The sequence below is a fragment of the Chroicocephalus ridibundus genome, chromosome 3 (assembly GCF_963924245.1).
Source record: "Chroicocephalus ridibundus chromosome 3, bChrRid1.1, whole genome shotgun sequence".
NCBI lineage: Eukaryota > Metazoa > Chordata > Aves > Charadriiformes > Laridae > Chroicocephalus > Chroicocephalus ridibundus.
In genome coordinates this window covers 37,466,543-37,494,485 of record NC_086286.1, presented here as the reverse complement: position 1 = coordinate 37,494,485, position 27,943 = coordinate 37,466,543, and the positions used below count along the sequence as shown (strand labels likewise).

At 43.2% G+C, this 27,943-nt stretch overlaps 1 protein-coding gene across 8 annotated transcripts in view; it reads left to right on the top strand.

Annotated features, from left to right (window-relative positions):
- Nucleotides 1-8,843: 8,843 nt before the first annotated feature.
- LTBP1 (latent transforming growth factor beta binding protein 1) overlaps nucleotides 8,844-27,943 on the top strand; it is a 203,657-nt gene continuing 184,557 nt past the window's right edge. For 6 of the 8 annotated variants that reach the window (XM_063328799.1, XM_063328800.1, XM_063328798.1 and 3 more), the window contains exons 1-3: nucleotides 8,845-9,571; nucleotides 10,161-10,231; nucleotides 25,032-25,320. In XM_063328799.1, coding sequence (XP_063184869.1) covers nucleotides 9,111-9,571; nucleotides 10,161-10,231; nucleotides 25,032-25,320 — 821 coding nt within the window. In that variant the 5' untranslated portion in view covers nucleotides 8,845-9,110. Of the gene's footprint in view, nucleotides 9,572-10,160; nucleotides 10,232-25,031; nucleotides 25,321-27,943 lie in introns of all 8 variants that reach the window. The other 2 variants (XM_063328796.1, XM_063328794.1) reach the window with 1 other exon arrangement.

The window sequence follows — 27,943 nt, the reverse complement described above, 5'->3', positions numbered from 1 at the left end:
ATTTAAATAGTTGGCAGTCATAATTTCTAATTTTCATAATTGCAGTTCCCTTTAAATCAACTCCACTTGAAAAACTCCTGCAAGGGACCTTGCTGGAAATCATCAAACTTACCATCCTTGAGAAGAATCCTGATCCTTGTCAGCCACGGCTACAGCCCCACAGAAAATAAGGGGCAACACAGATGAATTCAGCGTAGGAGTGTAGGAATTACTTGATCTTAGGTCACAGATGGCCACTGATGTGCTTTGAATAGGAATAGATGAGAAGCTTCTGTACAGAGGTAGATCATTCTTTTTGTCTTCAGATCACATCTTTTCAGTTCAAGGTTGTACATATTCTCATACATCAAAACTGTGGTCCTTGAAAATGCTATGCTTGTTTTGAAAGAAAAGGATAGAAATCTTTTTTTTTTCCTGAAAATTTTAAACTGCAATATGAACAAAGCTACCAAATTCATTTATGCATGGATCCTGAATACAGAGAATTTTCTGGATTTTCTGTGTGCTGCTGGCTAAAAGTCAACACAAGTGAAATGAGAAAAAGAAAAAAGGGCTACATGAGCTGAAACTCCTTGCTACAAGTGCTTGCTTTCCTGGATGACCCTAGTGTGGACAGAGAAGGACTCTACTCTTTACACGCCAACTACATGTGTTTCAAACAAGAATCTAACTCACAGACAGACTATTTAGCACTGAGGCGCATCTTCAGATTATTTCCAAATAGGAATACAGATGTGCGTAGCTAAAAGAGTCTGTGCCTGCTGTTCCTGTCTGCTGCATGCGGTATTATATTGCCCTCCAAATCTGTGTGTTCTAATAAATCATCCTGCAGATGTGTAGCTGGAGTGCCTGCTTTGGTATACAAAAGGCTTCTGAAGAGACCATCAGCTCACCACTGCGGACACACTGCCTATGCTGGAGACCAAAGCCCCACTTTGGTGAAGTGAGTGTGTGCCTGAATGAAGGCAGGAGTGAAAGGCTGCCCCTCAGGTGGGCTCCCTTTGCCAATGATGAGGAGCTGTGGTTGTGTGACTCACCGGCTGGCCATCATGGGAATGTCTGAGAGCAGGACGATGTCGTGGGCATGCTGTGGACGGACCACAAGCCGTGCACTGTTTAGATTCATCTGCTACTACTTTTGGGGAAGCACGGTAAATTATGATGGCAAGCTTAAAACAATCTGACAATTATAGACACTTATTTTAAACACAGCTGTTAAGGGAGGATATAAATTTATAATTTTCATAATCATCCTTTGTTTAGGTTCAGTGTCCTGAGCCTAGCAGGCGAACACTGCAAAACTGACTAACCAACAGGAATGGAAAAATGATCTGGTGATGTGACAGACTCTGAGGCAGGTTAAACTCACTGCACAAAATACTCTACCCTCCACATATGGGCTTCAATCAGTAAAATTCTTACTGACAAGCAAAATCAGTAGGAAGCCCTTCCATTGACTGCAGCTCACTGAGATTAAAGCCTTTTAAGAAAAATAGCATATCTACTTGTTTATGCCCCTGCTCCACCCCTTTGTGCAGGGTGGTGGTCCATTGCATACAATTTAGGATCACAGTCCTTCTTGCTGAGAACTGTTAGGCAGGTCCTTCCCTCATTCTCATTCTTGTGTCCCAGGAAGACCACTCTGGAGCAGGGCTTCTTGCTGCTGTCCCTTTGTACAGGAATGCAACAGCACCTGTACTACTGCTGGGCATGCTTGGCCTGCCTCAGAAAAAGCACCCTTAATTAGGAATCAGACGTAAGGCTAGTGTGATAAGGAAAAATTAAGTCACTGGCTTTCTCTGACCTCCACATGCCTGCTTTTGCTCAGAATCTCCCAGGCTATTTGGGACAGCTACAGTTCATCTGCTTTGGAAGTAGTCACTCACATCACTTTAATTTGGCTGTTTGCAAATCATGTTTTAATGATCTGGTGTTGTTAGCCCCTACCAGGCCCTTCTTGGCTAAAGCCCTTTGCTATAAGGCCAGGCTGAATTTCTGTTCCCTAAATACAGGTGAGGCTCTGTGCTGGGCTGGCATGTCTCTCTACAGTACTCTTATGTTACAACCTGTCTGGTGGCAAGATCAGTTCAGGCTGTACCTGGCATTGTGTTTGAGCCCAGGTGTTTAGCCTTTTTCTGGGGTCTGCTTCATCCCTTCTTGCATGTCCTAGCTCTTCCAGTCCTCAAGTTCCTTCCCACCTGCAGCCTACACCAGGAAGCCTTGCACGTTATTACCCTGCAGGCTTACTTTCTTGAAACGGGTTTCTGTTCCACCCAAAATGGGCACAAGCTGTGCTTGTTTCCACCTGAGGCTGCTTGTTAGGCACGATGCCACACCTCATCCCAGTCTCACACAACAACTGAGGGTGGAGGGGACCCTCAAAGTTCCTCCGGTACAACTGGCTGCTCAGGCCAGGGTCAGTGTTCAAGCACCCTGATGCAAAACACAGACAGGCACACTGCAGACTAACATTAAACACCTCTGCAGACACCTTTTGCTATTGGAGAAAAAGTGATGGAAATGAAAGCCCAGCATTTTTCTCCCTACCCACTTTTTTTAAAAAAAAAAGCCTGTAATTTTCATTTCATCACCTGCCACCACAAACCTTGAAAGAGCAGCAGACAGAGGACCTACACACATACTCCCAACCTCTAACATTGGTGTGGCTGGGAGCTGCTCCAAATGCATCATTAGAAGTAGTATTCTGCCCTTTTTTAACCCAGAGAGCCAGGATTGGCTGCCCTGTGTGCCCAGCTGGTCTTTAAACAATTGTTTACCCTGACAGTCAAGCTCAAGTACTAGTTTCTAGCACAGCAGTCTGAGCAGGGCTGGGTTTCTCTCTTTGCGACATAGAGAGCGAGGCGAAAGTGGACAGTAGAGAACCAAGCCGCCCACCCAGCATCATCCCAAACTGCCACAGGGGGAGACCAAGCACAAGGGGTGAAAAGCTTTATCTTTCAGGTTATAAAGCATCTGCTGCAGGGGTAATCACGGATGGAGTTCCCACAAGCTGTGCCTCCTCTTTCCACTTCTGTCTGCTTCTCTTCCACTTATGCCGATGGGCTGGTCTGTCTGGATTATGTATAATTATGAAATCTTTAAGACATTCTTCAATGCTAATTCAAGTCAGGAGGGGCTCTATTTTACACAGACGCTTTTTCCTTCAGCTTTCCTAAGTCTGAGCAGCACACAGTGCAACAGTGAAAAATCAGGATCCACCACTGAAGTTTATTTTTGTAGAGGTTAGTATTCTTGGCATATGACATAGCCATGCTGCGAGAGTTTTCAAATATTAGTTATAATATTTACTTTGCTTTTGTGAAGAATGTGTTAGTTTAAACATGTCTTCTCCTAAGGTAAAGTGAAATAATTAAATGTATTTTCTCATTTTTGTGGTCCTTTCCACCTAATTTCCTCTGAAGTTTATTTATTTTCAGTGTATGTGGGACTGTACAAAGAAACAAGCAATTGCAAGGAAAAGCATAATAAAAAAGTTCAATGGGTATTTTAATTGTTTTGCAGACAAGATGTATTTATTTCCTTGAGGGGAAGAGTAATTGCAACAGCACAGTGTGGAGATTTTCATATCTTCAAAAATATCTTGTATTTATGAATCAGTTATTTTATGTATGTGAGGATAACTGTGAAACTGCCAAATATTCTAGTAGAGATTTCTGCTAGTTCAGGAAAATGGAATTTCAAACTATGCAAATCCACACAACTTCTTTTATTACGACAGTTTTGTCAGCAACTTGAAAAGACGCCAGCTCCTACTTGCCTTAAGCATGTATTTTGTTGGATGTAGCAGTGGTCAGTAGTGATAGATTGGCGTTAGACTTTTGCCAAATGGATACAACTTTCAGTATGACCTAATGCAAAAAAACCAGTCTTTATGGCAATCTCTACTTGTAGTAGTCCGAGGGGGGATGATGACCATTACCCTGGCTGTACTTAGTCTGTTTTCTTTTCCTATCCAGACTTGCAGCTCTGGACTATCTGCGGGCTAATCTGACTGCTTCAGCCACCCAGTGCCACACAGGACCCATATTGCTCCAAGATGCGAATTCATATACAGACCAAGCTCTAAGTCTCATCATAAAAGTTCCTTCCTCCCTGAAAAACTAGTCTACTTCAGGACCAGGTGACTCCCAGTCAGAAAAGCTGGTATGATTTATGTGCTGGCACGTGCGTATAGTGCCTAATGGAACAGAGCCGTGATTGCAGTGGCAATAATAATGCATTGGGAGACGATGACTTCTTTCAGAGGAGGTGCTGGGGAAGGCACTACAAAGATGCATTCATGGTAGCAAACCCAAGGAGGGAGAGGCAGAAGGTTGTTTGCCCAAGGTAATGTAGTGTGAGTCTGGAAACACTGAGACGTGCCAGGGTTGATCACCACAGAGGGCCACAAAGTCACAAAGGAGGGCCACCGGTAGCAAATGGGTTCAGCAATGCTAAGCCACTTCCTTCCAAGCCTCACACATCCATCCAGACTTAGTCTATCTGAGTTTCTTGGAAGTGAATTTAAATGCCTACATGAATAGAGTGAACAGGACTTGTCTTTTTGTGAAATATTATTAATGATATTTATATTGTGGCAACACTCAGGAACGGTTGAGGCCTCAGGATACTAGTTGCAAACTGTAGAGTAATTACAGTTTCTGCCTGAAGGAACAAGCAAAAGTCATGGTTGGAAGGCACAGTTCTGTTCAAAAAAACCCATGTAGAAATTATATGAACATTGACATGGTCTTACTCTGCAAATCTACTTCATGTGTGTATTCAGAGTCATGTGTGCTGTGTACTTTAGTGACATAATAAGGGTCAATCACTTCTTTCCCCTACTCTGATGACAATAAGACTAAACCATTGTCTTTTGTTCAAAAGAAACACCTTCTAAATTAGAATTGTGTTACTTGTACAAAGCTGTGGCTAAAGGTATAATTCAGCCTGCAAAATACAGGAGGTTTTTTTGCAGATTCTTGTATAGTAAGGAAAAGGAAAACAGCAGATACTGATCTCCAGCTGATTCTGAGCTTACAAGAAATTAGAGACTACTTTTCCTCCTTTAGCTCAGAAGAAGTTTAGAGTAATATTATTGAAGCTAATGGAGCTACACTACTGTAAAAGTGCTTTTCTGTAACCAAAATTGGGGTTAAACACAGCATTCAACCTTGTCAAACTCTACTATTTTAACTGTGAGCTCCCAACCCACCTTTCCTTGCAGGGTACGGCTTACTGCCCGGTGGATCTACAAGAGCACCAGGGTTGCTTGCTGGTCCTGTAGCCCGACACATCAGGCATTGCTGATCCTTCAACTTGCTGCCTGACAAACCTGGACATTGGGTCATGGGGAGACACTGTGGCACTACGCTGCATAAGGAAGGCAGAGTGATCACCTGTGCTCAGGTGACTTCACCCTGAACACAATGTACCTCTTCCCAGCAGCATCCTGTGAAGGTGGCTGCTTTGCTCTGTGAGCCAGTGCACCAGACACATCCTTCATGAGACAAGAGGCTACAGTCCTGTCTCCTTCATTTGCTGAACAAGAACTGCAGATATCTGGGTGCTGCCAACTTCAGTGGCTCAAAAACAATAGTCCTTCCTCACTCAACTCATGGGACTGGCCCCAAAGTCATAAGACTTGAACAAAAACATACATGGCAGTTTAGTTCTTGCTTTCATTTTGGTTTTAATAATGCTATTTTGGTTCTTGTTGCAGATACTCAGACTCTCAAACTGGCTTCTTCTCTGTCCATTAAGCCTTTAACCCTTAAAGCAATCCTGCCATCGCATCCGGCAGCAATCCAGCCTCCTGCATCCGTCCTGCTCGCAATCTTCCAGACAATTCTGCCCTTCTCAGCCTCAGCTACGCCCTTACTGCGGAGGACCCAGAGGGCTGCTCCTCTGGCAGGAGGTGTACAGACTAAGGACCTTTCTTTATTTTTCCCTGTGTTCACCCTTTAGTCACAAACCAAGAGGGAAAGGAACAGAAAGAGCGTGAATTGCTTTCCCAGTTCTTTAAGAGAGTGGTGTACCTGGTAAGTGGTGTGAGATACCAACTCCTGCTTCTAACTCCAAATTCAGTCGGTGCCTTTTCCACAGAAGGTGGGGAGGCAGCCAGAGCAGGTTTCTCAAAAGCAGTGTTACCATTTACCAGAGGATCCTCAGGAGCTTTAGTAGCCGTTTGGCTTGTTTATGAAAGGCCAGCATCTAGCTGTTTGGTGCTGGACAGATGTGTTTTTTGGCCTTTGGAAGCAGGACTTCTACGTGTGAAGAAATTTTGAGCTAAGCTTTAAACTGCAGTGGCTGTTCACTGAAGTTCTCTTTTAGCTGTTAAAACTACGGCCAACTCAGCGTGTCACTGCAGCCAAACCCCAAACCAGGTCCCTAACACCCAAGACCCTCCAGACTTGGGAGTGGGGCCGTGGGGTTGGGGAGGGGTGTGGTGTAGAAGTGACCAAAAACAGACAAACAGACAAAGAAAAGCGTGGGTTTCCTTGTTAGAGAGAAAGAGAGAGCAATGAATGTTAGATTTGCCATGTAAATTTGTGAGGAGTGCTTGACCTCAACCAATTAATCTCAGCTAATACTTAACATTTTTTTTCAAGAATATTTTTGAACCTAGATCATTTTATGCAAGGCATCCACCTTTGTGAATATATTTCCCTTGAGGTCCCTTACCATTTGCTGTACAGTAGCCAGTAATACACCACATTTGCCCCCTGCTTGACATGACTTAAAACCCACATTTCTTAAAAGCAACTGGCTTCTGCTGTGGAATGATGCAGTTTTTGCCCTCTGTTCAACAAACCCAGCCACACACGTAGTTGTGATCTCATTCTGGAAAACTTCTGAAGGACAGCAGTCTTGTGCAGAGCAACAATCCCGAGTACCACATCAGTTTCTCTCTACTTACTCAGTCTTCACCCCACCTCTCTGGTTTCAAGGTATTTTTTGTTCCCTAAACACTGTAAAAACATTTAGCATACTCAGGATTGACAATAATTAGCCTTGGAAGGCTGAGCAGTTCAGTTGCTGAGAATATCTTCCAAGTTAAAAAAACAACAGACGTATATGTTTGCTAAGAGAGGAGGCAGCGGTCTCACAGTTAACTTAGTTATCTTCAAGCTGGGGCTACTTTCAGACTTTATCTCAGTGTTTTTTTCTGAGCCACCACAGAGTTTCATTCTAGTTTAACCAACTGTGGATTTAGAAGCCCCCCGTGCTAGTGGCGTTTTCTTTTCAAACACTGGGTTTCAATTCAGAGCACTGGAAGAACAGGAGCAGAAGCCTTTAATGTTGATGTGGCTCTCTTACACTGTGACTATAGAAAGCTCCAAACTCTCATCTATTTAAAACATCTATTTATTTTTGGGCAGTTTTAAATAGATGAGAACCAAGGAGGAAGAGACCGTTGTGCTTGTAATACTGGCTCTTGCATGGAATCTTGTCAATGTGAAACCCTCCTGCTCCCCGTGCCAGCTGCGTAGAGCATTTAAGAACAAAATCTCACCAGTTTGGAGCCAGGGTCAGTGTCCTTAAAGCCCTGAAAAAGAGCAGAGGAGAACCCAGGGAGGAGGACGTGGATTCCAAGCTATTGGATTTGCAAACTGTTTGATTCTCCGCAAAGTTTCTTGGAAAGAACTCGGACACATCAGCTTCTGAGTATTTTAAAAGATGTAATCTTCAGGTTATTTTGTGAACTTTCTTTTTTTTTTTGGTTTTTTTTTTCTTTATTTACAATTGGTGACATCAGTTAAGATACACTGGAGAGAAATGCGGGCAGTTTTCCTTATGTATTAATTCCAAGTGTACAATTGTGGTTTGTATTTTGTTCTTTAGGAATACATAATGCTTTACCAACAAAGAAATACAAGAAAGAACATGATCTCACCTAATCCTTCCAGGATTTCTGCTAAAAGCAATTTCAACCCTATGGCCCTCATCAGGCAGAGAGTGAGGCGTGTGCTTACCTTTAACGTCTGTAAGTGCCTTCATTGAGCTCCTACCTACAAAATGATGCGTGGATATAGTGGTTTTTTGAGGGTTTAAAGCCTTGCCTCCATCTGACATCACTGCTCTACTCGGATGGAGCCTTCTTAATTCGCTGCACTGAGCCCCACAGCAAGATACAGGCGGCAATCAGCGTATTCCCCTTTTCTTCTCCAACTCCCCCATTTCCATTAAAATAGAAAAGAAACACTCAGGTATAGCAAAAGTGCAGGTACGTCACCCCAACTGTACGGGACAGCAATGTCGCCTGTGCCACAGGCAGCACGGCAAGTTGGCGACCATAAGGTGAAAAACACGTATTTTTTGAGTCTCACTGAACGGCGCGGGGTCTGGCGCGGGCTCCCGTGGCCCCGCCGGGAGCCGGGACCCCCGCGGCCGCCCCGCTGCCGGGTCCCCATCGTCCCCATCACCCCCCTCACCTGGCCCCGGCCCCGGCCCCACGCCCCGGGGGCGCCGCCTGACGTCACGGCGGCCCCAGATTGGCTCGCGGGGCCGGCACCGGGGCAGGGGCACCCCCCGCCCACCCCCTCCCTCCCCTCCCGCACACACTCACTCACGGAGGAAGGCTTAAAAAGAGGGTGGGCTTTTTTTTTTATTATTATTTTTTTCTCAGCCCGGACTGGCTTAAGCACCGTTTCGTATACCCGCCCGCAGACCCCTGGCAGCTCCGGCAACAGAAACATCTGCTCTCCATTGCGACCACCCCCCCACCCCCCCTCCGCTCCAGCAAACACCCTTCCCCTGCTGCCGCTGCTCCTCCTCCTCCCTTCCCGCTCCGGCTCCGCTCGCAGCTCGGCTCGCACCCGCCGCTTCCTTTCTTCCAACGATGTTTTCCTGCTTCACGGGGCGACGTGTTTGCTGAACTTTTCCTAACAGTTCGGGGGGCGGGTGGGGGCAACCTGAGGCTTTTACTTCCCCCCCCCGCCCTTTTCCCCGCCCCGGAGCAGGTTGGGGGGCAGCGAGCGGAGGAAGGACCCGCAGCGGGGGGGCGCAGGGAGCGGGTGGGAAGCACCCACGTCCTTGGGCGGAGAGGTTAAACCCCTTGCACCGGCGGTCCGGGAAGCTCGCCGGCTGCCGGCGCTCCCGCTGTGGAAATGGCTCGGATCAGATGGGGCTTCCTCCTCCTCGCCGCCTGTGCACTTTTGTCATCAGCGCTCGCTGCCTCCGAAAAGGGCCGGCTGAGGAGGATCACCTACGTCCTGCAGCCCGGCCGGGCTGGCTCCTCCGGCAGCCGGCACCAGCGCCCGACCCTCCTCGGGGGGGAGCAGCAGCAGCAGCGCACGTTTAACGTACAGCTGAACACGCGCTACAGCGGCGGCACCGGCAGCGGCACCCTGGAGCGGACCCGGCGGATGAGCAAGCCGGGAGGCGCGGGCGTACAGCTCCGCTTGGGCCCCGCCGGGCAGGTCCACCCCAACTCCGCTGCTCACGCCGCCTCCTTCGCCAAGCCGGCCCGCTTCGGCCCGCGGCCCAAGGCGCCGCCGGGCCCCCACGGCAACAGCAGCAGCGCCGGCCTGCCCCTCCGCCAGAAGCACCAGCTGCCGCCGCCGCCGGGGTAAGGCGCCCTCCCGCACCCCCTGCCCCGCACGCAGCCCGCTCCCCAGCACGGCTGAGGCGACGGTGGCGCTGCCCGCCCGCAGCCTTCCTCACCCCCATCTCCAGCACCTTCGTCGCGGCTGTTGTCGCCTGCCCTCGGGGAAGGGTGTGGGGGATCGGGGGATCCCGCGGTGGGACAGCTCTCCCCTCACCATCCAGGAGCCCGCGGCGGGTGCCGCGCCCGGGCTGAGGCGTCGAGTGTGCGAGGAGCCGCGCAGCCACCCGCCCCTCCGCCCTCCCGCTGAGGCGCCGGGGGTGGCCCGGCCCTGCCAGGGGTGAGCTGCGGTCCCCCTCCTTTGTCGTTTGCTCGGGGTGCCCGTCCGTCCCCGGCCCCTCTTGCGGGAGGCGGCGGCTCGCCTTTCCAGTCAGCCGGCGCCGGGCGAGGAGTTTCCTCACAGCGCTCTTCGGGACGTTTAATTCTTCCCGCCTTTTCTCTCCCCGGCCCAGCGCCCGCCCCGCCGCCCGGCTGGGGATGCGAAGCGGGGCCGGCCGCGGCGTCGTGGGGGGGAGCCCCACCGGACCCTCCTCCTTCTTTGCTGTTCCCGCAGGGTGAATGTGTGCGGGGGGCAGTGCTGCCACGGCTGGAGCAAGGCCACGGGCTCCCAGAGGTGCATCAAACGTGAGTAGCCGTGTGGGTCGCGGGGGGGGGGTCGTGGGGACGCCACCGCAGTCAGTAGTGGGGGGGACCAGTGGGGTTCTGCACTGGCATCTGGCGAGGTGGTGTCTGCTGACATGGGCTGTGGGTGAAGAGGTGACAGCTGAGCTACACATCCCACCTGTGCTGCACTGGCATGGTTAACCAGCGCATGTGCTTGAGCCCTTCTCATGTTGCCATGAGGTCATGAAAGACTGGAATGACATATCTCTTCAGGAGACCCCTTTAGGTATCATCGAGATTGGGCAGATCTCGGAATATCACTTTTGTTCAGCAAGACGGGCTTCTGTCCCTGAGAGAGCTGGAGTAAACAATGCTTTCAAGATGCATAGTCTGGGATTTTTTTATAGTGGTGCATGGCAGTCATAACGCTTCACTTTTCACCTCAAAATCCCTGCTTGCTAACCTTCATCTTTGCTAAAGGATGAACAACAGGCACTTCTTATTTTTATTCTCAGCACAGATAGAGGCATTTTTGGAGAGAGCTGCACAGAAGTTATTTCTTGTGGGGACGCCCCCCCCATTAATGCTTGGGTGTTGGGAGTTTTTTGAACAGGGGGGCTTGATAGGGTGAAGAACTTGCCAGAGGAACACAGGTGGGGGGCAAGCAACTACCCACACTGTCCCTTCACCAGCAGCCCACATGATGATACCATGCTTAGGGCATGGAGTTATTGAAGTCTTGAACAAGGCAAAAGAAGTGGGTTTGGAGAATGTCCTGCAGAGGGATGTACCTTTACTGGAGTATTCTAGAAACACAAAATACATGCATAAAATAACACTGATTGAATCAATGCTATAATGCTTGGGTTGTCCTTTCTAATGTGAAACAGGAAGAATCTCCGCTAATTTAGTCAGGGTTCAGGTTGACTGCAAATGGCTAAACTGGAGTGATGTTGCCATGACGTCATGAAAGGCTGGAATGACATATCTCTTCAGGAGACCCCTTTAGGTATCATCGAGATTGGGCAGATCTTGGAACATCACTTTTGTTCAGCAAGACAGGCTTCTGTCCCTGAGAGAGCTGGAGTAAACAATGCTTTCAAGATGCATAGTCTGGGGTTTTTTTATAGTGGCTTTTGTCCCTGTGTGTGATTTTCACAATAGGGAACAATCACATTTGTAATCCTCAGAAAGGTCAACTACCTTTGACCTGCATGGAGCTGTTGCTAAGAAGCAAAGACTTTATTACAGTAGGTTGTTAAAGGCAAAACTTCACAATTTCCCTGATAAACTTAGACAGACATTTAAGAGAGTCTTCTAAATTAACATTTTCACATTAAAATACATGCTGCTGTGTTAGGTTAGTCACCTTTTCTGCTTGACACACGTAAGTACTAGAATGACTACCTTCAGCTTACGGTGTTTGAGATGGTATTTTGAGACTAATTGCAAAGCTTAATAATCACCTACCTTAGCTGAAAGACTAAATCAAAGTGAGAAAAACCACTTAATTTCAGGAGATCAAGTCAAAAACCGTATTTTAACTGCAATGCTATTGTAAACCAATTTTATTTTCACTATTTTGAACAAAACTCAAACAATTTTCCTTTCTGTGGCTCTTTCTCTGTCTTCTAGTAACTTTTGTTAACAAATAACTTCAATCCATCCTTTTTAACTTTTGTTTATAAGTTAAGTAGTTTTCTTTGGTTTCTGTCCTTTAAGTTCTGTCTTTTTGACTTCTCCCATTATCATTCAACTGTTGTCTCTCTTATCCTCTCTTTTTTTTTTTCCCTTTTTATTTTTAGGGCCTTCAATAAGGATTAAGTCAGGCAATTAAATTTTTATGGGTTAACTGTAGAATATAATTTAAATCCATGAATTAATTGGTTTATTCATATAGTTATTGGAGGAATGGAGTGACACAGAAAGAGTTAAAAGAAAGGGGGGGGATTTTTTATGACCTTTCTTTCTCACTTCATGTCTCTGATATTGGGCTTTCCTTAGCATTAAATATTTTTGCTGCCTGCTCTGATGCTACTCTGATACCTCCTAGCAATGGTATAACACACTTGGCTTGGATCTTCTCAGTTTTACCCCTCTCTTGGCAAGCCAAGGAAACACTAAATGTACTGAAGTTGTCTGTTTTGTAACTTAGGCAAACCATGAGAGAGCATTGACTTGATTTAGCTGTGGAAGATTAGTCTCACAGTCATAAAAGCCAGATATCTCCTTTTCTTGAACCTCCCCGTATTCCTTTCAGAACAGAAACCCTATAACTGAACAAAAGTTAACCCCTTTCTTTCCTGTAAAAATAAGTGGTTTTCAAATTCAGATAGTTGACTCTCAGTTGTTTTTGAGTGGATTATTGCAGTTGTGGATTAATTGTGGCACAGATGCAGGCACACCTGAGCTGACTTCATGCAGAGTCAGTTTGGATCTGTCAGGGTTTATTAGCTCAGGCTCAGTATCACTTTAATAAGCTATTTGGCCTCTAGGGCCAGTTTATATTCTTTTGCGTGGTGCAAAGCCTGAGCTAATAAACCCCAGACCCGTACTGGCTCTTTCCAGAGCCAACTTCCATTTGTCTGCATCATGCTTCCAGAACCAGAGTGCTGAGAGCCAGCTCTGATCAGCGAGGCTTATTAGCTCAGGTGTAATCCCAGACTGGAACAAGCAGCATGTGTTTCTGCTCTGCTGCACCTGTGTGAATAAGCCTGCCTGTAACCCACCGAATGATGGGTCAAAGGGAAGAGGTATGGTCTTGCAGCCCAGGCTTTGTTAATCTTCCCCTCTCCTATTCTCTTGCATGGTGGTTCGCTCGCCCTACTTTCTCAGGCATGGTGCTGTGGCCGAGGCTGCCGTTCCCTTGGGTGACTCTTGTACCAGACAGGTGGCAGTCTGGCTGGGAGCAGTGGCAGCTGCATTGAATTTCCGTCAGTAGCAGCACCAGGGGGCATTTGAAATGTTTCTCTGCAGGTCAGAGGGCAGCATCTGTACAGAGAAGGCAAGTGGACTTTTGAAGTCCTTTTTCTAAATTTTAGTTTGAAGCTGAACTGCCTGTTGTGTTTACAGTAGTCATGTTCTCTTGGAAGTCTCACAGTCTGTCCTCAGAGAGTGAGCTTCTGTTTTCCTGGGGGCTACCTGTATGAGAACGCCTACCGTATCGAATTTTAGGCATGTAATTTTTTCCCCCTTTCTGCCTAATATTTCAGTTTTACATTATAAAGTTTTATCTTAAGAACTTCTTTTTCAAACTTGGTGTGACTTTCCTTATAAAGAGCTGCATTATTCTAATTAAAAAGATGAAATCGTAAAGCTCAGTGTTGAAAGTGTTCAGAATTGCTTTACGCTAGGAGAATGATGTCTAACAATCAAAAATGACCTTTCTGAAGTGTTCAGAACATTCACCTTTGGGTAGAGACAAAGGTGGGAAAAATTCAACCACAGCAATAAACACCTTGGAAAGTTAGAAGCACGTGAAAGGGTTTATGACAAAGATTTTCTTCCAGTCATAGTTATCATAGGTTATAATCTGTGTAAGCGCAATAATAAGATACCACCAAGGCTGGAGACATCATGTTTTGTTAGTACTTGTTGCATTAACAGAGTATTATACAAACATTAATTTGCTCTTTAACATGGCTGTAAGGCAAGTAAAACCTAGAGTGTGGGGTTTTTATTATTTATTTCACTAATGGAAATTGAGCCATAGGTTAAATGTGGCCTTGGACAAGTTATAACAACTTTCTGGAAGGCCTAAGCTGGAAATTAGGAGTTCCTGTCTTGCAACTGTATGTTTATCCTATTGAAACCTGTTTTCTCCTATTTTGTTACTTGCTACTAAATTTCTATTAGTTAATACTACTTCCTACAAAATATGCTCTTCTGTTTGTTCTGTTTTTGTTTTCCTTTTCTTACTGATTACAAGGAGCTGTTTTTCATGTTGGGAAGTCAAGAAAGAAGTTACATATTGTATGCAGGATCTGATACCTTAAAAAATATATAAAAGACCCACCTTGTTGTAATAGTAAACCCCTTCTAAAACATATAATAATATGTTTTGTCTGGAGAGTTAACATCAGTTGTTTGTCAGTATTCTCAATGTAAACTGGATGGTTTAAAAAACAGCATTGCCTGGCAGAATTCTAACTTCCACTAACATAATGATGATAATTAACTAATGCAAGTGGGAAAGAGAGACTTGGCTGTTAAGGGAAAGCTGAAGTATGAGCTCCTTATTGCGGAGGTGTAAGAAAGGCTCTTAGGACAAACAGATGAGGAAGTGGATTTTGCAGGATTATGCTTAGAGTAAATTTCCTATAGGGAGAGGAATTACTGTCTATCTAAGTGTAGAATCCACATACACCATTGTTGTCAATAAAGATTAAAAAAAGGATCTTTTGTCTTTGTTAGCTGAAGGTGTTGTATGTGTGCATGCATGTATTCCACTCACGGGCACAAGGTGAGGATTTTGGGGTTGGAACTGGACAGGATTCTTTGAGTTTGGTCATGAAGTTCTTTCCTGTCTGTCATGTGCTCAGGCACCTTGGAAAGGTCATCAGAAAATAAGACAAAAAATTGGTTATCTGTTTTTGTATTAAAATATTATCTTGCTAATTCTCTTCTCTTTTGAAAAGCTTCCTGACTCAATATTAAATAAATGTGCTATATATAAACAAGGCTTAATTTATTTTTTCAGAATAAGAAAATACACAACAGTAGCATCCAGTCTTCCTGCTGGAGAAGGAGACTGGAATGTTATGCTGATACTTGCCCAGAGGAAGGGTCCCCTTTGTTCAGTTTCTGAGTCTGCATGACTTCTGCTTGTGTATTGCTATTCAGTTAGAGCCATCTGATCTCTAAACCTCTAGACCTACACTTCTCGCTATTGCTAAGTTAGTATGCTACAGCTTTGTGTCTCCTTCAGGACAAGGGCACTTCGCAATATGACCAGTAGTTCTAGACCTCCAGTTGTCCAAGACCTGGGATGGAGCATGCCCTAGGTTGCTTCTGGCTTGTGCCCCTGAATTTTCTTGGGGGAAGGTGAGGGAAAGATTGCATGCTTAGGTCTTCTGATACAGGCTTAAGATCCAGACCTGGAAACTTAGAAGCATACGTGGGTTTCCCAATTTAGATATAAAACTCTGTGCCACTAAGTAGTTTAATACTAGTTGCTCAGAATCGACTGTTTTTCTGTCTTCAATTAATCTCTTAAAAATGGTGGTATCCAGGAGAGCTGTACTTCTTATCATTGGAACTGAGTACTTCAGATGTTTGCAGCTGTGCTTCATGGAGGTTTTCTGGACATAAAGGGTTACTGAGGCTTGTGCTTAATCAGTTTTGTGTCTTTGAGTTTTACCGAGTTCTGTTTATTTACATTGTGTGTACAAAGCCTAACTATAACATACTCTCCCCAAATGTTGTTTCTTCTCATTCAAAAACCATCATCTCAATAAAAGCATTATCAATCTCCTTCAAATTACATTTAAATCAAAATGAAATGTCTCCATTTTAGAGAGATGTAACTACTTTGACCTCATATAACTAACCTATATGTTAGTACTTTTTAATCTATTCTTTCTTGTTTTTAAACACTTCAAAATTGAAAAACTGAAAGCCATTACTTGAGTAGCTTGGTTTTGCCTCTGCTGTGCTTGCTACTGTAATATGGAAATAAAACTTTTGAATTCCATATGCAAGGAATAGATTGGCTTTTGTAGTGGAAAGCTCTTGTTAGCACTCAGTGGTAGTTTTACTCTGCTTTATTTTTCGCTTACTGTCCTTGGAAGAGGGGAGAATGAGAGGATCCCAGATTCTTGTAATCTTTGGCTTTGTCTACATTAGCAAGCAGCATGGACTAATGGGAGCCGACCTGTAGACTAGAGCCTTTGGTTTTGATGACCTGAGGCCCATGGTATGCGTGTTTCAGGACTTAGTGTTTTATTTTAGACTAGGTGTAGTCCGGTCTCATGAAATAAATGCCAATATGAGGCTAAAATATGTTAGGTGCATTCTTGGAGCGTTCATGATTTGGGTTTAGTGTTTTTTTTGTTTTGTTTTGTTTTTTTTTTAAATCTGCATCTAAAAGAAATACAGTGCATGTGCCTTAAGATGGCCCCACAACATGAACGACACCTCTGTGAGCGCGATTGATAAGATATGGTTCAAGAAAGAAGCCCAACCTGAGCTAAAGCAGTAATGCAGCCTTTGAGCACAGTGTCCATCTCCTGGCTATTGATGGCAGCCAGTTGCCCTCCTGCAAGAGGAGATGGGGAGCTGTTAGCTGCTCCGTGCTGCATGGATGTGACCATGCTTTGTGCCATTGCCAAGTTTTGGTGAGGAAACATAAGTCCACAGTTAGTATGAGGTGAAACCTACTCAGCCTTTTCTTTGTGAGCCATTTGGGACTTTACGGGAAACAAGTAAGGTTATAATGATACATAATCTCTATTTCATGCAAATACTATGTGTGTTTATAGATTCAAAACAAAAAAAAAAGAACCTTAAAAAAAACTTCTCAAGATGATGTGCTTCTGCACTGAAGCAGGTGAAAGATTGATAGTGAACTCATTCAGCTCATTGTGGCAGTTAGTGTTAACAGAAGAAAAGGAACATGTAGCAAAGTTGTGGTAAATCTAAAGTGGATAAAAAGTCCTGAACACTTCTTCAGCTAATATAGTATCTGAAGGAACTCAGAAAACTGTGGGGTTTTTTTTCCCTTCCCCGCCCCCCCCCCGTCAGATGTGTGGCTATTTGTTTTCAATGTGTAACTTGGAAGTGGTGTAGAAAGCTGCATAGATGCTGGGGAGAGCTGTGGTTCATCCAGCAATTGCACGGTGTTCTCCTAGTTCTGCATGTGTGCAGGAACAAAATGACTGAAGCGATACTTTGATACTTAAGATACTAGGCTTACACCCCTCTTCTGTATGGCTGCTCTTCCTGAGCATAGAGAAGGGGGAAGAGCTGGAAGTGGGGCGTGCTCCCCTCTCCTTCCTCTCCAGCAAAGTGAGAAAGCAGGGCAAAGCAGAATTCCATGTGTATGGAATCAGCAAGACTCCCGGTCTTTGGGAAAGTGGGGCTATAGTGAGAGGTGGGGTTCTGCACTCTGCGGGGCCTTGAGAAAAAGTTGGGTGCAGCACCTCTAACCATTCTTTGCAGCCCTCCAGTGTGAAGGGCTGCTTGTGCCAATTGATCCTGCCGTAAAGCAAGCTTGGATTGCCTGGGAGCTACGGAGTTAGTGGAGGGTGGATGGAGAGGGACACACACCTCCCGCAAATGTCTCCTTGTTCAAATACTGCAGTACTGGGGGTTAGCAGGTTATGGGTGGTTCAGGTTGTCAAGTGAATCTGTGTTCTGTGACTAACATGGGCTGATGCTGAGTTGAGTTTGGGGTTTTTGCTTTAGATTTTTGTTCTGCCTTTAAAAGCACCAGTACTTGACTAGCATAGCCTAATTTATTCCTAGAAAACAGATCCTCTCCACTTACTACAAAAAGAAAGCGAAGCTTTAGCATCTCTCTGCATTTCTGACTGCACACAGAAGGGGAACAAGCTTTTTAACTGTTAGCAAGGCAAGATGTTCATTTAAATACAGATCTAAAAATGGTTCTGTTCGGTTGTGTTCTTTTTTTTTTCTTTTGTGAAATGTGGATAGCAATCCCTGAATAAACCTAGAGCTTTGGAGAGCTGTGTCCTCATAAAGTGGGAATTTTGTGTGTCCTGTGGCAAGACTTGTTTTTTAATAGTTCAAATCAGTGTTTTTTTTATCTCTAGATGGCAGTTTAGGCCTGGATTTTGGAGAAGCTCAAGTAAATGGTGAACTCTTATTGAGAGTTTGTTGGATTTAGGAATAACTATTGTTCTTAGCATTTTAATTACTCTGTTATGATTAATAGTCTTTTCTCTGGTATTTCTTTTCCGTAACACTTCAGTTGTTGTCTGAATCCTACATCCAGTTAAAAATTTTCAGTTGTCTCTTTATTGAGTTTATCTTAGTTTGTTCAGTTTCCTGTGTGTTTCTTGCGAAGTATTTTGTAACAAAATGAATAAGCACTGTAATGAGAAAGGTTAAGAGAATTAAAAGGATTGCAGACTGGATTGTTAACCAGTCCAGCAAGCAAGAACAGCATGTAGCATGTGAATCTGGTTTCCTTGGCTTAGTCCATTCTGTAGTGAAATAATTTCTTTTTAATCCTGAAATGATAGAAGGATCTATAGCATGTGAAACGTTTGTACTGTCAGAATATGTGTAATTATGATCTCATATAATTAAATACTTTAAAGTGTTTCCCAGATTGTACAGTCTAACTTAAGTATCTATACTATATAAACTCCAGTAAACACAACGTGAATGAAAATGCCAAGTATCAAACAGCATGTTATATTCTTATGACTGATAAAATAATGTGTGCTTTTGCTGAAGTTAGGCTTTTGAAGTATATGAGTATAGCTGCTATTAAATTCTGATAAATCTTAGCATTTAGAGGTAATACTATGAAGATAGATAGAAAACATTCTTAATAAAGTATGTTATTTTGTCATTAGGTTTAGACAGAAACTCTGTGATTTTTGTTTGTTTGTTTTAAAAGAAATATGTATGCCAAATGTGTCGTTTTTTTGTTTCCCTCCTTTCTTGGAGGTCATGTTTATGTAGCCATCCAAGCCAGTGTGGGAATGCACCAGATGTTTTGAAGTGGACCAGTGAAGAATTCCAACAGTGACGCATGCTTTTATTTGAAGTATATTTAGGGAAAGAATTCTTTAAGGACCGTATAGTTATGATAAAAGCAAAGTTCCTGTATAGGAAGACACAGATGGTCGTAATACTTCCTCCATTAGAGATGTACAGAACATAGAAGTTTTCTGCAGTTAATGCTGTTTCTTCTGATTATTTAAGTAATTTCAACTTTTTTATGGAATGGTCTTGCAACGTGATTGTCTTGCCCTTGGTCACGAATTCCTCTCTCCCCCATCCTTAATGACTGTGTAGAATTGTTGGATATATTCCTGGTAAAATTCAACTTTTGAAAATTGTTTGGAGAGAGATACTCAGATGGAGGACTAGATCCCCAGAAAAGCATTAGATGGTGAGCACTAAATGTTCCTTCAGTTAGCTTTTGGGTTTCTAGTCTCCAGTGTTGCATCCTCAGTCCTGACAACAGCTTAAGAGACTTAAAATTATATAAAATGATATAAAAGTGTAAAAGTAAGTGGTGAGCTAATCAGCAGGGCAATTCAGAGAACAGGAAACTATTATAAACTTTGATCTTCTCCAGGATGTTGGCACCATATTCAGACTTTTGAGGGGAAACTGGAATATGCCTCTTTCCTTTCAGAACCCACAGCTTCTCACTTTTCAGAGAAAGTGCTTCACTGCTTTTCTTTTGGAATCAGTGGGGGGTCATTGCTCTGTCTTTCAACACAGCAGGAGTTAAAGGTGCCTTTGTATCACAACTTTTTGTTTAGGATGCGCACTCAACCAAGATGAGCTTTGGTTTGGTTTGCTTGTATGCTTGAGGAATAGAAATCTTGAAATAATGAAATAAAAACAATATTTACTGTGCCTTTAACATTATTCCTATGTTGCGTGTAAAGGAACTTGAAATTTCTGCTCTAAGCAGAGATATATTCATGTCAGTGTTGGTCTCTCCCATTTCTGTAAACTTGATGCATGCGTCATTTCTCGACCATTTTATGCTGGAATCTGAAACAGCCCCACACTTAAAATCCTCTTTCCAATTACTATATTTTTTATTATTTGCTCTCTAGCATGTATTTTACCTGACAGGTTTTACTCACTCCTATGAGGGAAGTTGGTACATACTGTGCTGATGTGCGCAGTGATGAAATTTGTTGAAAGTCAGTTCATTCTGCTTAAACTGATGCTTGACTATGTGTGGTTAAGAAGGGGGAGGGGGAGGAAGGTATGTTACATTTTATGTGGAAACAGAAAGGAAAAATCTAGTGGATGGGATTACTAGAAATAGCACAAAACTCACAACGCTGTTGTATAGTAATCATTGTATCAAAATATTGGAAATCCAGGAATGATGTTGAAAAATTTTTGTGGACATTTAAGTACTAACAGCACTTGGTAGATAAAGGAGATGCTTTAAGGTAGAGCTGAGACTAAAAGGTTAGAAACTTGAGTGCAGGGAAGTTTTGGGACACTTAAATTTGTTTATTGTGAGTTTCTCACTGAGAAGTATGTCTTTTGTGAATTTCAATTCTCTACATGATCTAGACACACAAGGAAATAACCTTGTAAATGAGATGTTACTGTTTGAAGAAAGTAGTTGTGAATCAAGGTAGAATCAAAGGGATTAGCATAGAAATGAGATCTTAATGATCTCAATTCAAGAATTATCAGGAATTTAATATAAAACTTTTTTCATGACAAGGGGAGCTAATTGTACCTGTATTTTGATTCTTTCAAAAGCCCTGAAAAAGAAATTTTTATCTGAACTTTGTACTTACTGACAATATATTAAATTATGCTTTATTTAGTATGTATTAAAACAGAAATACATTCTGTATATGTAGAAGTTTTAAAATATTTACATATTTTAAAACTGTTATAAACCTTTTATTTTAGGTCTTGCTCCTGCAAATATTTATATACTCTTTAACCAAAATAACATGAACACATGGACTGAAAAGTGCATTATGTCTAGATTAGTCCCAAACCAAACACACCCTTTCCAACACATCTGTGTGTTAAGCCTAATGGTAATGTTACCATTTTATACTACTTTTTCTGAAAGAATGTCATAAATAAAACCATACCGGGCCTGATAAGTGTCCCTCTAACCCAGTGTTCTGTCCACAATGTTAGCGATCAGTAGTTGATTAGGGAAAGATGTATAAAAAGGATGAACGTGTTGGAAAACAGCTACGGAAAATGCTTTCAGCTCTTCACGATTTAGGAACTTCCAAAGCAAACGTAGCACTGTGGCTTTGTCTTTAGTAGATACAGATTTGCATGCTCTTAAAACACAAAAACCAACCCAAAAGAACCCCATGTTCCTTCACCACATTACTCTTCTGGAACTGGCGTGAGGTTGGTTATGTTGTCTGTGCCTGGCCTTCCAAAGTGGCCAGCTTCCTTGGCACCGCAAGTTTTGGATGCTAAAACTAACAAGTTCAAAAAGCAGATCAGTGAACTCCTGGCAGAAAAATCTGTTGAGGGTTACTAAACACAAAACCAGCGCTCTTGCTCAGGAAACTGCTGAGCCTCTAATTCTTGAAGGCTGTAGTGGTACAAACTTTTACTGCTTCTCACCCTTGTCCTTACACCTGTCCTTAAGCATTCACCTTAGTAATGGAGAGAGGAGACTAGACTAAGTGGATCTTTGATCTGACCCACTAAGGCTAGTCTTGTTACTTGCATCTTTGCCTTGCCCCATTTTGAATTTGCAGTTATGGCCTCCTTGAATTGAATAGGAGCAAGCCTGTTGCCTTTAACAGGAGTATTTTGGCCTGCTTTTCAGTTTTAAACTGAATACTTCCATGCTCCAGTTTTTGGAAGCCTAGCTTTATGGAAAATAATGGTGTTTTCAGTAAGATGTGCCATTATTGTTGTCTTCAACTGAAATAATTAGGTCATACATTTGGCACCCTGCAGCTGTCTTGAACATTTTTAAAACTGCTGTATTATGTCAATTAAAATGTTCATTTTTATTCTTTCCTAATAATGTGCTATTTTATCCAATTTTGTGATCTGTTACACAGGATTGATGAATCACAGAATGGTTCAGGTTAGAAGGGACCTTAAAGATCATGTAGTTCCAACCCCCCTACCATGGGCAGGGACACCTCCCACTAGACCAGGCTGCTCAAAGCCCCATCCAGCCTGGCCTTGAACATTTCCAGGGATGGGGCATCCACAACTTCTCTGGGCAACCTGTTCCAGTGCCTCACCACCCTCACAGTAAAGAATTTCTTCCTCATAGCTAATCTAAATCTACCCTCTTTCAGTTTAAAGCCATTACCCCTTGTCCTATCACTACACTCCCTGATAAAGAGTCCCTCCCCATCCTTCCTGTAGGCCCCCTTTAGGTACAGGAAGGCTGCTATAAGGTCTCCCTGGAGCCTTCTCTTCTCCAGGCTGAACAACCCCAACTCTCTCAGCCTGTCCTCATAGTGTAGGTGCTCCAGCCCTCTGATCATCTTCATGGCCCTCTGCTGGACCTGTTCCAACAAGTCCCTGTCCTTCTTGTGCTGGGGGCTCCAGAGCTGCACGCAGTACTCCAGGTGAGGTCTTACCAGAGTAGAGGGGTAGAATCACCTCCCTTGACCTGTTGGCCATACTTCTTTTGATGTAGCTGCAGGATGTGGTTGGCTTTCTGGGCTGCAAGTGTGCATTGCCTGCTCATGTTGAGCTTATCGTCCACCAGCACCCCCAAGGACTCCTCAGGGCTGCTCTCAAGCCATTCTCTGCCCAACCTGTATTTGTGCCTGGGATTGCCATGACCCAGGTGCAGGACCTTGCACTTGGCCTGGTTGAACTTCATGAAGTTCGCACGGGCCCACCTCTCAAGCCTGTCCAGGTCCCTCTGTATGGCATCCCTTCCCTCCAGCGTGTTGACCGTGCCACACAGCTTGGTGTCATCTGCAAAATTGCTGAGGGTGCACTCCATCCCACTGCCCATGTTGCCGACAAAGATGTTAAACAGCGCTGGTCCCAGTACTGACCCCTGAGGAATGCCACTCGTCACTGGTTTCCACTTGGACATTGAGCTGTTGACCGCAACCCTTTGAGTGCAGCCATCTGGCCAGTTCCTTATCTACCAAGTGGTCCATGCATCAAATCCATGCCTTTCCAATTTAAAGACCAGGATGTCATGCAGGAAGAACTTCAATCAAAGGGTGGATTGCTGTGAAGGTCTAATGGATCAGTTTTTCATCCTGCTGTCACTGTTCACAGGGTTTGAGACAAACTGGGTCTTTTGTAACATAAGGCCAGAGTAGCGCAGTTTGTCCTATAGAGCTTCATATGCTTTACGTATATGTAAAGCTGAGAAACTTTCAGGGTTTACATTGCTGTCAGTGAAGTAAGAATCCTGAAGTCTGTTTGGGTAAGAAAGATGAGGTCATTTAAATACAGGTTCTATTTTCAGCTGCATAGTTTTAAATTAACTGCAACCTTATTAGGTCTACTTTGATAAGTGAAACTTAAGTTTTGTTAGGCTTCTGAAGTACAGCTTTGGCTCTTAAGTACAGGAGAGAAAGAGTTGCAGTTTTCTCAGTGGTGTCTTTTGTGCACGTATAAATGGTTATTTCAGTTTTGAGAGTGAGGAAATACATAATGATCAGTGTCCTAGCAGAGTGGATATTTTGACTGTAGTGACTTTTGGGGTGGTCTTGTTGGCTTACTTTTGTGTTTGATTTCTGTTTTTTAAATAACTTGTTGAGAAGTTTGGAAGTTAATATAGATACATGTCCATAAATCTCAAGAAATATATGTTCAGTATGAATTTCTCTTTTCATGTTGTAAAAATGGGACTTTTGAAAATCCTGTGTGTTTGGGTTTTTTTTAACAGAAATTTTTATGTGATATTTTTCTAAAGCACTCCAAACTGTGCCCAAATTGTTTCACTGTGGTCTTTACACATTTTCTACAGATGACCTAGATGATGGGATCACTGTTCTGGTCTCAGACTCTCTGCAAAGCCAATGAAACTTCATTAGAGTTTAGGGCTCCTATATCTGTTTTCCAAAGACATAATTAATTTCAGTCATGTGCGTATAGGCAAATTTTTACTGTTCCTAGCAAAATCTAGGTCTTAAAGGAAAACAAAAGAAAGAATTGGCTAGTATATTACAACATATGCTTGTTGTAAATCCCTTCTCAAGTTTATGGTGAAAATGTTCTTCAGTATTACTGCAGTCAAAGACAAAATATACTCTCAAAAATAAACGGAAATATAAGCAAGCAAATAATTATTGTTTTGTTACTCAGCTAAGTAGTATTGAAAAGGAGATATGTTGCTGAACAACATATGAAAGGAGAAGAAGCCCATGCAAAGCTCAGGTTAAAGTTGTAGGGAAGTTCTAGTGTCGTGTATGAGTGGTATACATGATACGTTTGTATCAGATGGTATTATCAGTTGACAAATTAGTCCTCCACTGTCCCATCCTAATAAGTTATTTTATATGTGTACTTGTGTGTTTATTTTTATATGTAAATGTATGTATTAAAACTGGATTGAAGTGCCTACAGCCCTAGGTGTAGATATGTCTTTGTAGCAGCAGTTTATGTGTCTCCTTTTTTACGTTATTACGGTGGTGATATCGGAGGGGATTTCATTTGGGCTTTAGAGATGGAAGGGTTAAATCACTTCATGGTTCGCCACATTGTTTTGGTCATCTATAACATAACTGTAAGGATTCCTTCTGGGTACCTATGGAGGATCTGTGACTTCGAATAGTAATAGAATGAATCCAAGCCTGGATCAGTATTAAAACTCTATAATCTGCACGATATTGTTTCATCGGATGCAATTTGGTTGTTAAAATATAGGGAGGGAGGATGCAGGGAACAACAGTATAAAAGGTTGCTAACAGGAAGATTTGAAATAATGCTGTATTTCTTGTTTTAGCTTGTGCATTTCCTATCTTTTAGCTCACCAGTATTTTACTTTTCTAAGTTCAAATGTTGTACATGTCTTATGTAGGAAAGTAGTAAAAGCTATACCAACTTATATGCTATCTTTTGTGGAGCTTAGCAATGTAGCAATTAACATCCTTTTTTATTGCGGGGAGGGTTTGCATTTTCAATCATGCTCTGTTTCACAGGTACTTCTTAAAATGTCTTTTCTTAGCGAACTGTGCACCACCATGCCAAAATGGAGGGATGTGCCTGCGACCTCAGCTTTGTGTGTGTAAACCAGGAACAAAAGGTAATTCCTGTGAGGATACAGTCATGCAAGACACATCTTCCACTGGAGGCCGGAGCCCTGCTGTTCCCCCATGGCCCATACCCCAGCAGGCTGCCCAGCAGACCTTCTCTCAGAAGGTGCAGGTCCCACCGAAGGTTGGCCCTATGACTCAGATGGCATTCACCATCAAGCAGAAGCCTCCTGTTGGGTTACCTCAGCAAATGCAACCACAGTAAGTGTTTTCTTTGCTTTCAAAGAAGTCCAGTATGTTGGATTTATAAATATTGTTACTTGCAAGAGTTTTCAAATAATCACACTTGGAGACTTTTACAGATTCATTTTTTTAAAAGTTTTTTTATTTTAATTGTCAAACTTCAGTGGATTTTAAAATTTCTATTACTTAGGAGCCAGATCTCCTCAGCTGAACAGAATATCCCGTAATATCAGTCAACTTTATTTTCCTTAGAATGACAATGCTGTACTAATTTCAGAGGAGTTATTCTTAATTTACGCTAGTGACTTTTTGAGTTTAGCCTAAACAGAATCTGGCATGGAATTTCAACACCTTGCATAACTGAGGAGAGTAAGATTTGGTGCTTATGTTGTATTCTTCTTATTATGTTTCTTTCTTCCATTTACATTATATTTTCTTTTTTAAAGTAAGTCTACTACAATGGATACTTCTGCTTTCTTGCGTTTGAGGTTCAGGATTGTATGTGCCTATTATAGGTAGCAAGGGAACACCGCTTTTGTTGGAGAATTCTTTCTTTCTCTCTTCAGCAGCTGGTGACTGAGCCGGACCTTGATATTATTTTCATTAGTTTAAATGCTTCAAATGAGTCTGAAATTTCTCTAACTCCATAATGTTATTTTTATTAATGTGTCTGACCTTAATGTGTTTCAGGGTTGCATTTGATGTGGGGGGAGCGGGGTGTACAGGAGGGTGACAATCAAGTTGAATGTGAACAGTTTTAGATGTCTGCAGCAACTACTACCCTTCCAGTTTCAGGTGAAGTCAGTGGCAGAAAGTGTTTCTGTCCTATAACAGGTGTTGCTTTTGGATAGCTGTAAGTAGGGTGCAGTCCATCTTGTTTCTAGCCTCCAGAGCAAGATAATCAGGACTGGAAAATAAGCTGTGTTTTCCTATGCCCAAAACTATAAAAATGAACTCAAAAGTGTGGTGTGTGATTATAGAAGTCTGCACCTGAGTAGTTATACGCTCCTGACAACAAAGTACATCCTGCCACCCCTCTCCAAATCTGCATCTGAGAGTAGAGAACACTGGGCTCTGCCAGTGGTGTGTGATGTTGTCTGGTAACCTCTTTATCGCGTTCTTTCCTCCTAAACCCTTCCAATTTCTTTTACTATTGTCCCAGTTCATCTGACTGTGGGGCCACAAGCAAAACTGTCATCCATGTCTTGTGTAATAGGAAGAGGAACTTAACCTGAGTTCCCTTGGAGTTCTAAACCCTAAGCCAGTATGGCCTTTGAGAAGGGTAAAAGGTGGGGCAGGGTGGGCTTTAAGAACAAATACATCCACAGTCTTGAAGGACAGAGAAATCGCTACCCAGTTTTAATATTTTCTGGTACTCTGAGCCCTGTTTCATTCCTATCAGTGAAGCAAGGGTTACTGAAGTGACTAATATGAAGGGGAAACTACTAGTGAAATCAGCAGGCTTTTTTCTGCACCTTCCCATCTAGGCCAGCAGGACTGCTAATCCTCAGCACCTGCCTTCTCTGCTTAGCTCCACGAAGTGCAGGACAGCAAATCAGTCCAAAGAGCCCAGACAATTCCTGTCTTATCAGTACCAATTCCTGTAAAGTGTACTGTCTGTCTGTCTTTCTTCCTCCATACACAAGCATTCTCAAGGAATTCTTCTGCCTGTTGTGATAAAGACCAGTTGTCCAAATTGGGTAGTAAAATATACTTTAAAAAAAAAAAAAAAAAAAAAAAAGAAGAAAAGAATGCAGTTTGTTCTTGCCTGAAAAAAAACTGTGTTTTTTAAGCACTCTGAAACTGTGTTTAGAAGGCTTGTGCCTGCCTCTAGAGAAGACTTATTTTCCATTATTCCTGGGAAAGCAGAGGCCAGGGATAATGGGTTCCTCTTGTATGAAAAGAGAAGATGTTAAACTGATATTCTTCTGTGCTACTGTGATTGTTGCCAGGCTACGATGCTCAAAATGTTTGTAGAGGGTACGTACATCATGTCATGCTTCACCAAAATCTCTGTTCCCGCTTGCATGAGACAACATCCCAGATTTGGAGGAAGCAACTTCAGACTACCAAAACCCATCATCTGTTATCTGCTATCCAAAGTGCCTCTGCATGCTTCCATTAGCAGTGTTAACCCAGGTGGGCTTTGTTGTTCATGTGACCCTTCTCAACCTAAGGATTTTCTCCTAGATGTGAAGAGACCTTTTCCGATCTCTTTTTTAGTCTTTGAGATCACATGAAGATAAATCTGTTTCAGCCAGGTTAGTAATAGAGTGGGAAAATGGAAAACTGGGTCTTAGCAATCATGAGAAAGCCAGCCTACAACCTTGTCAGGAGCCAGACATAGGAGCAGGAATGGACAGGAAATGGGCTATTTCACAAACCAAAGCAGTTATATGAAGTGCAGTAGAAGAAGATGGATGTTTAGATACAACTGTTGAAATGAGTGCTAGTGGTAGTTCTTGTGTAGAGTATTAGAACAATTTACAGGGCTGAAAGATCCGTCTGAGGTTGGGTCTCTACCATTGATGCAGATCAGATGGGCTCTTTCCTGCTTCAGTTCCTCTTTGAATGTCTTGTGATCTCCTATGTTGTGTGAGGCTGCCCACGTATTTTTGGAATGGCTTTTTTCTGTTCCCAC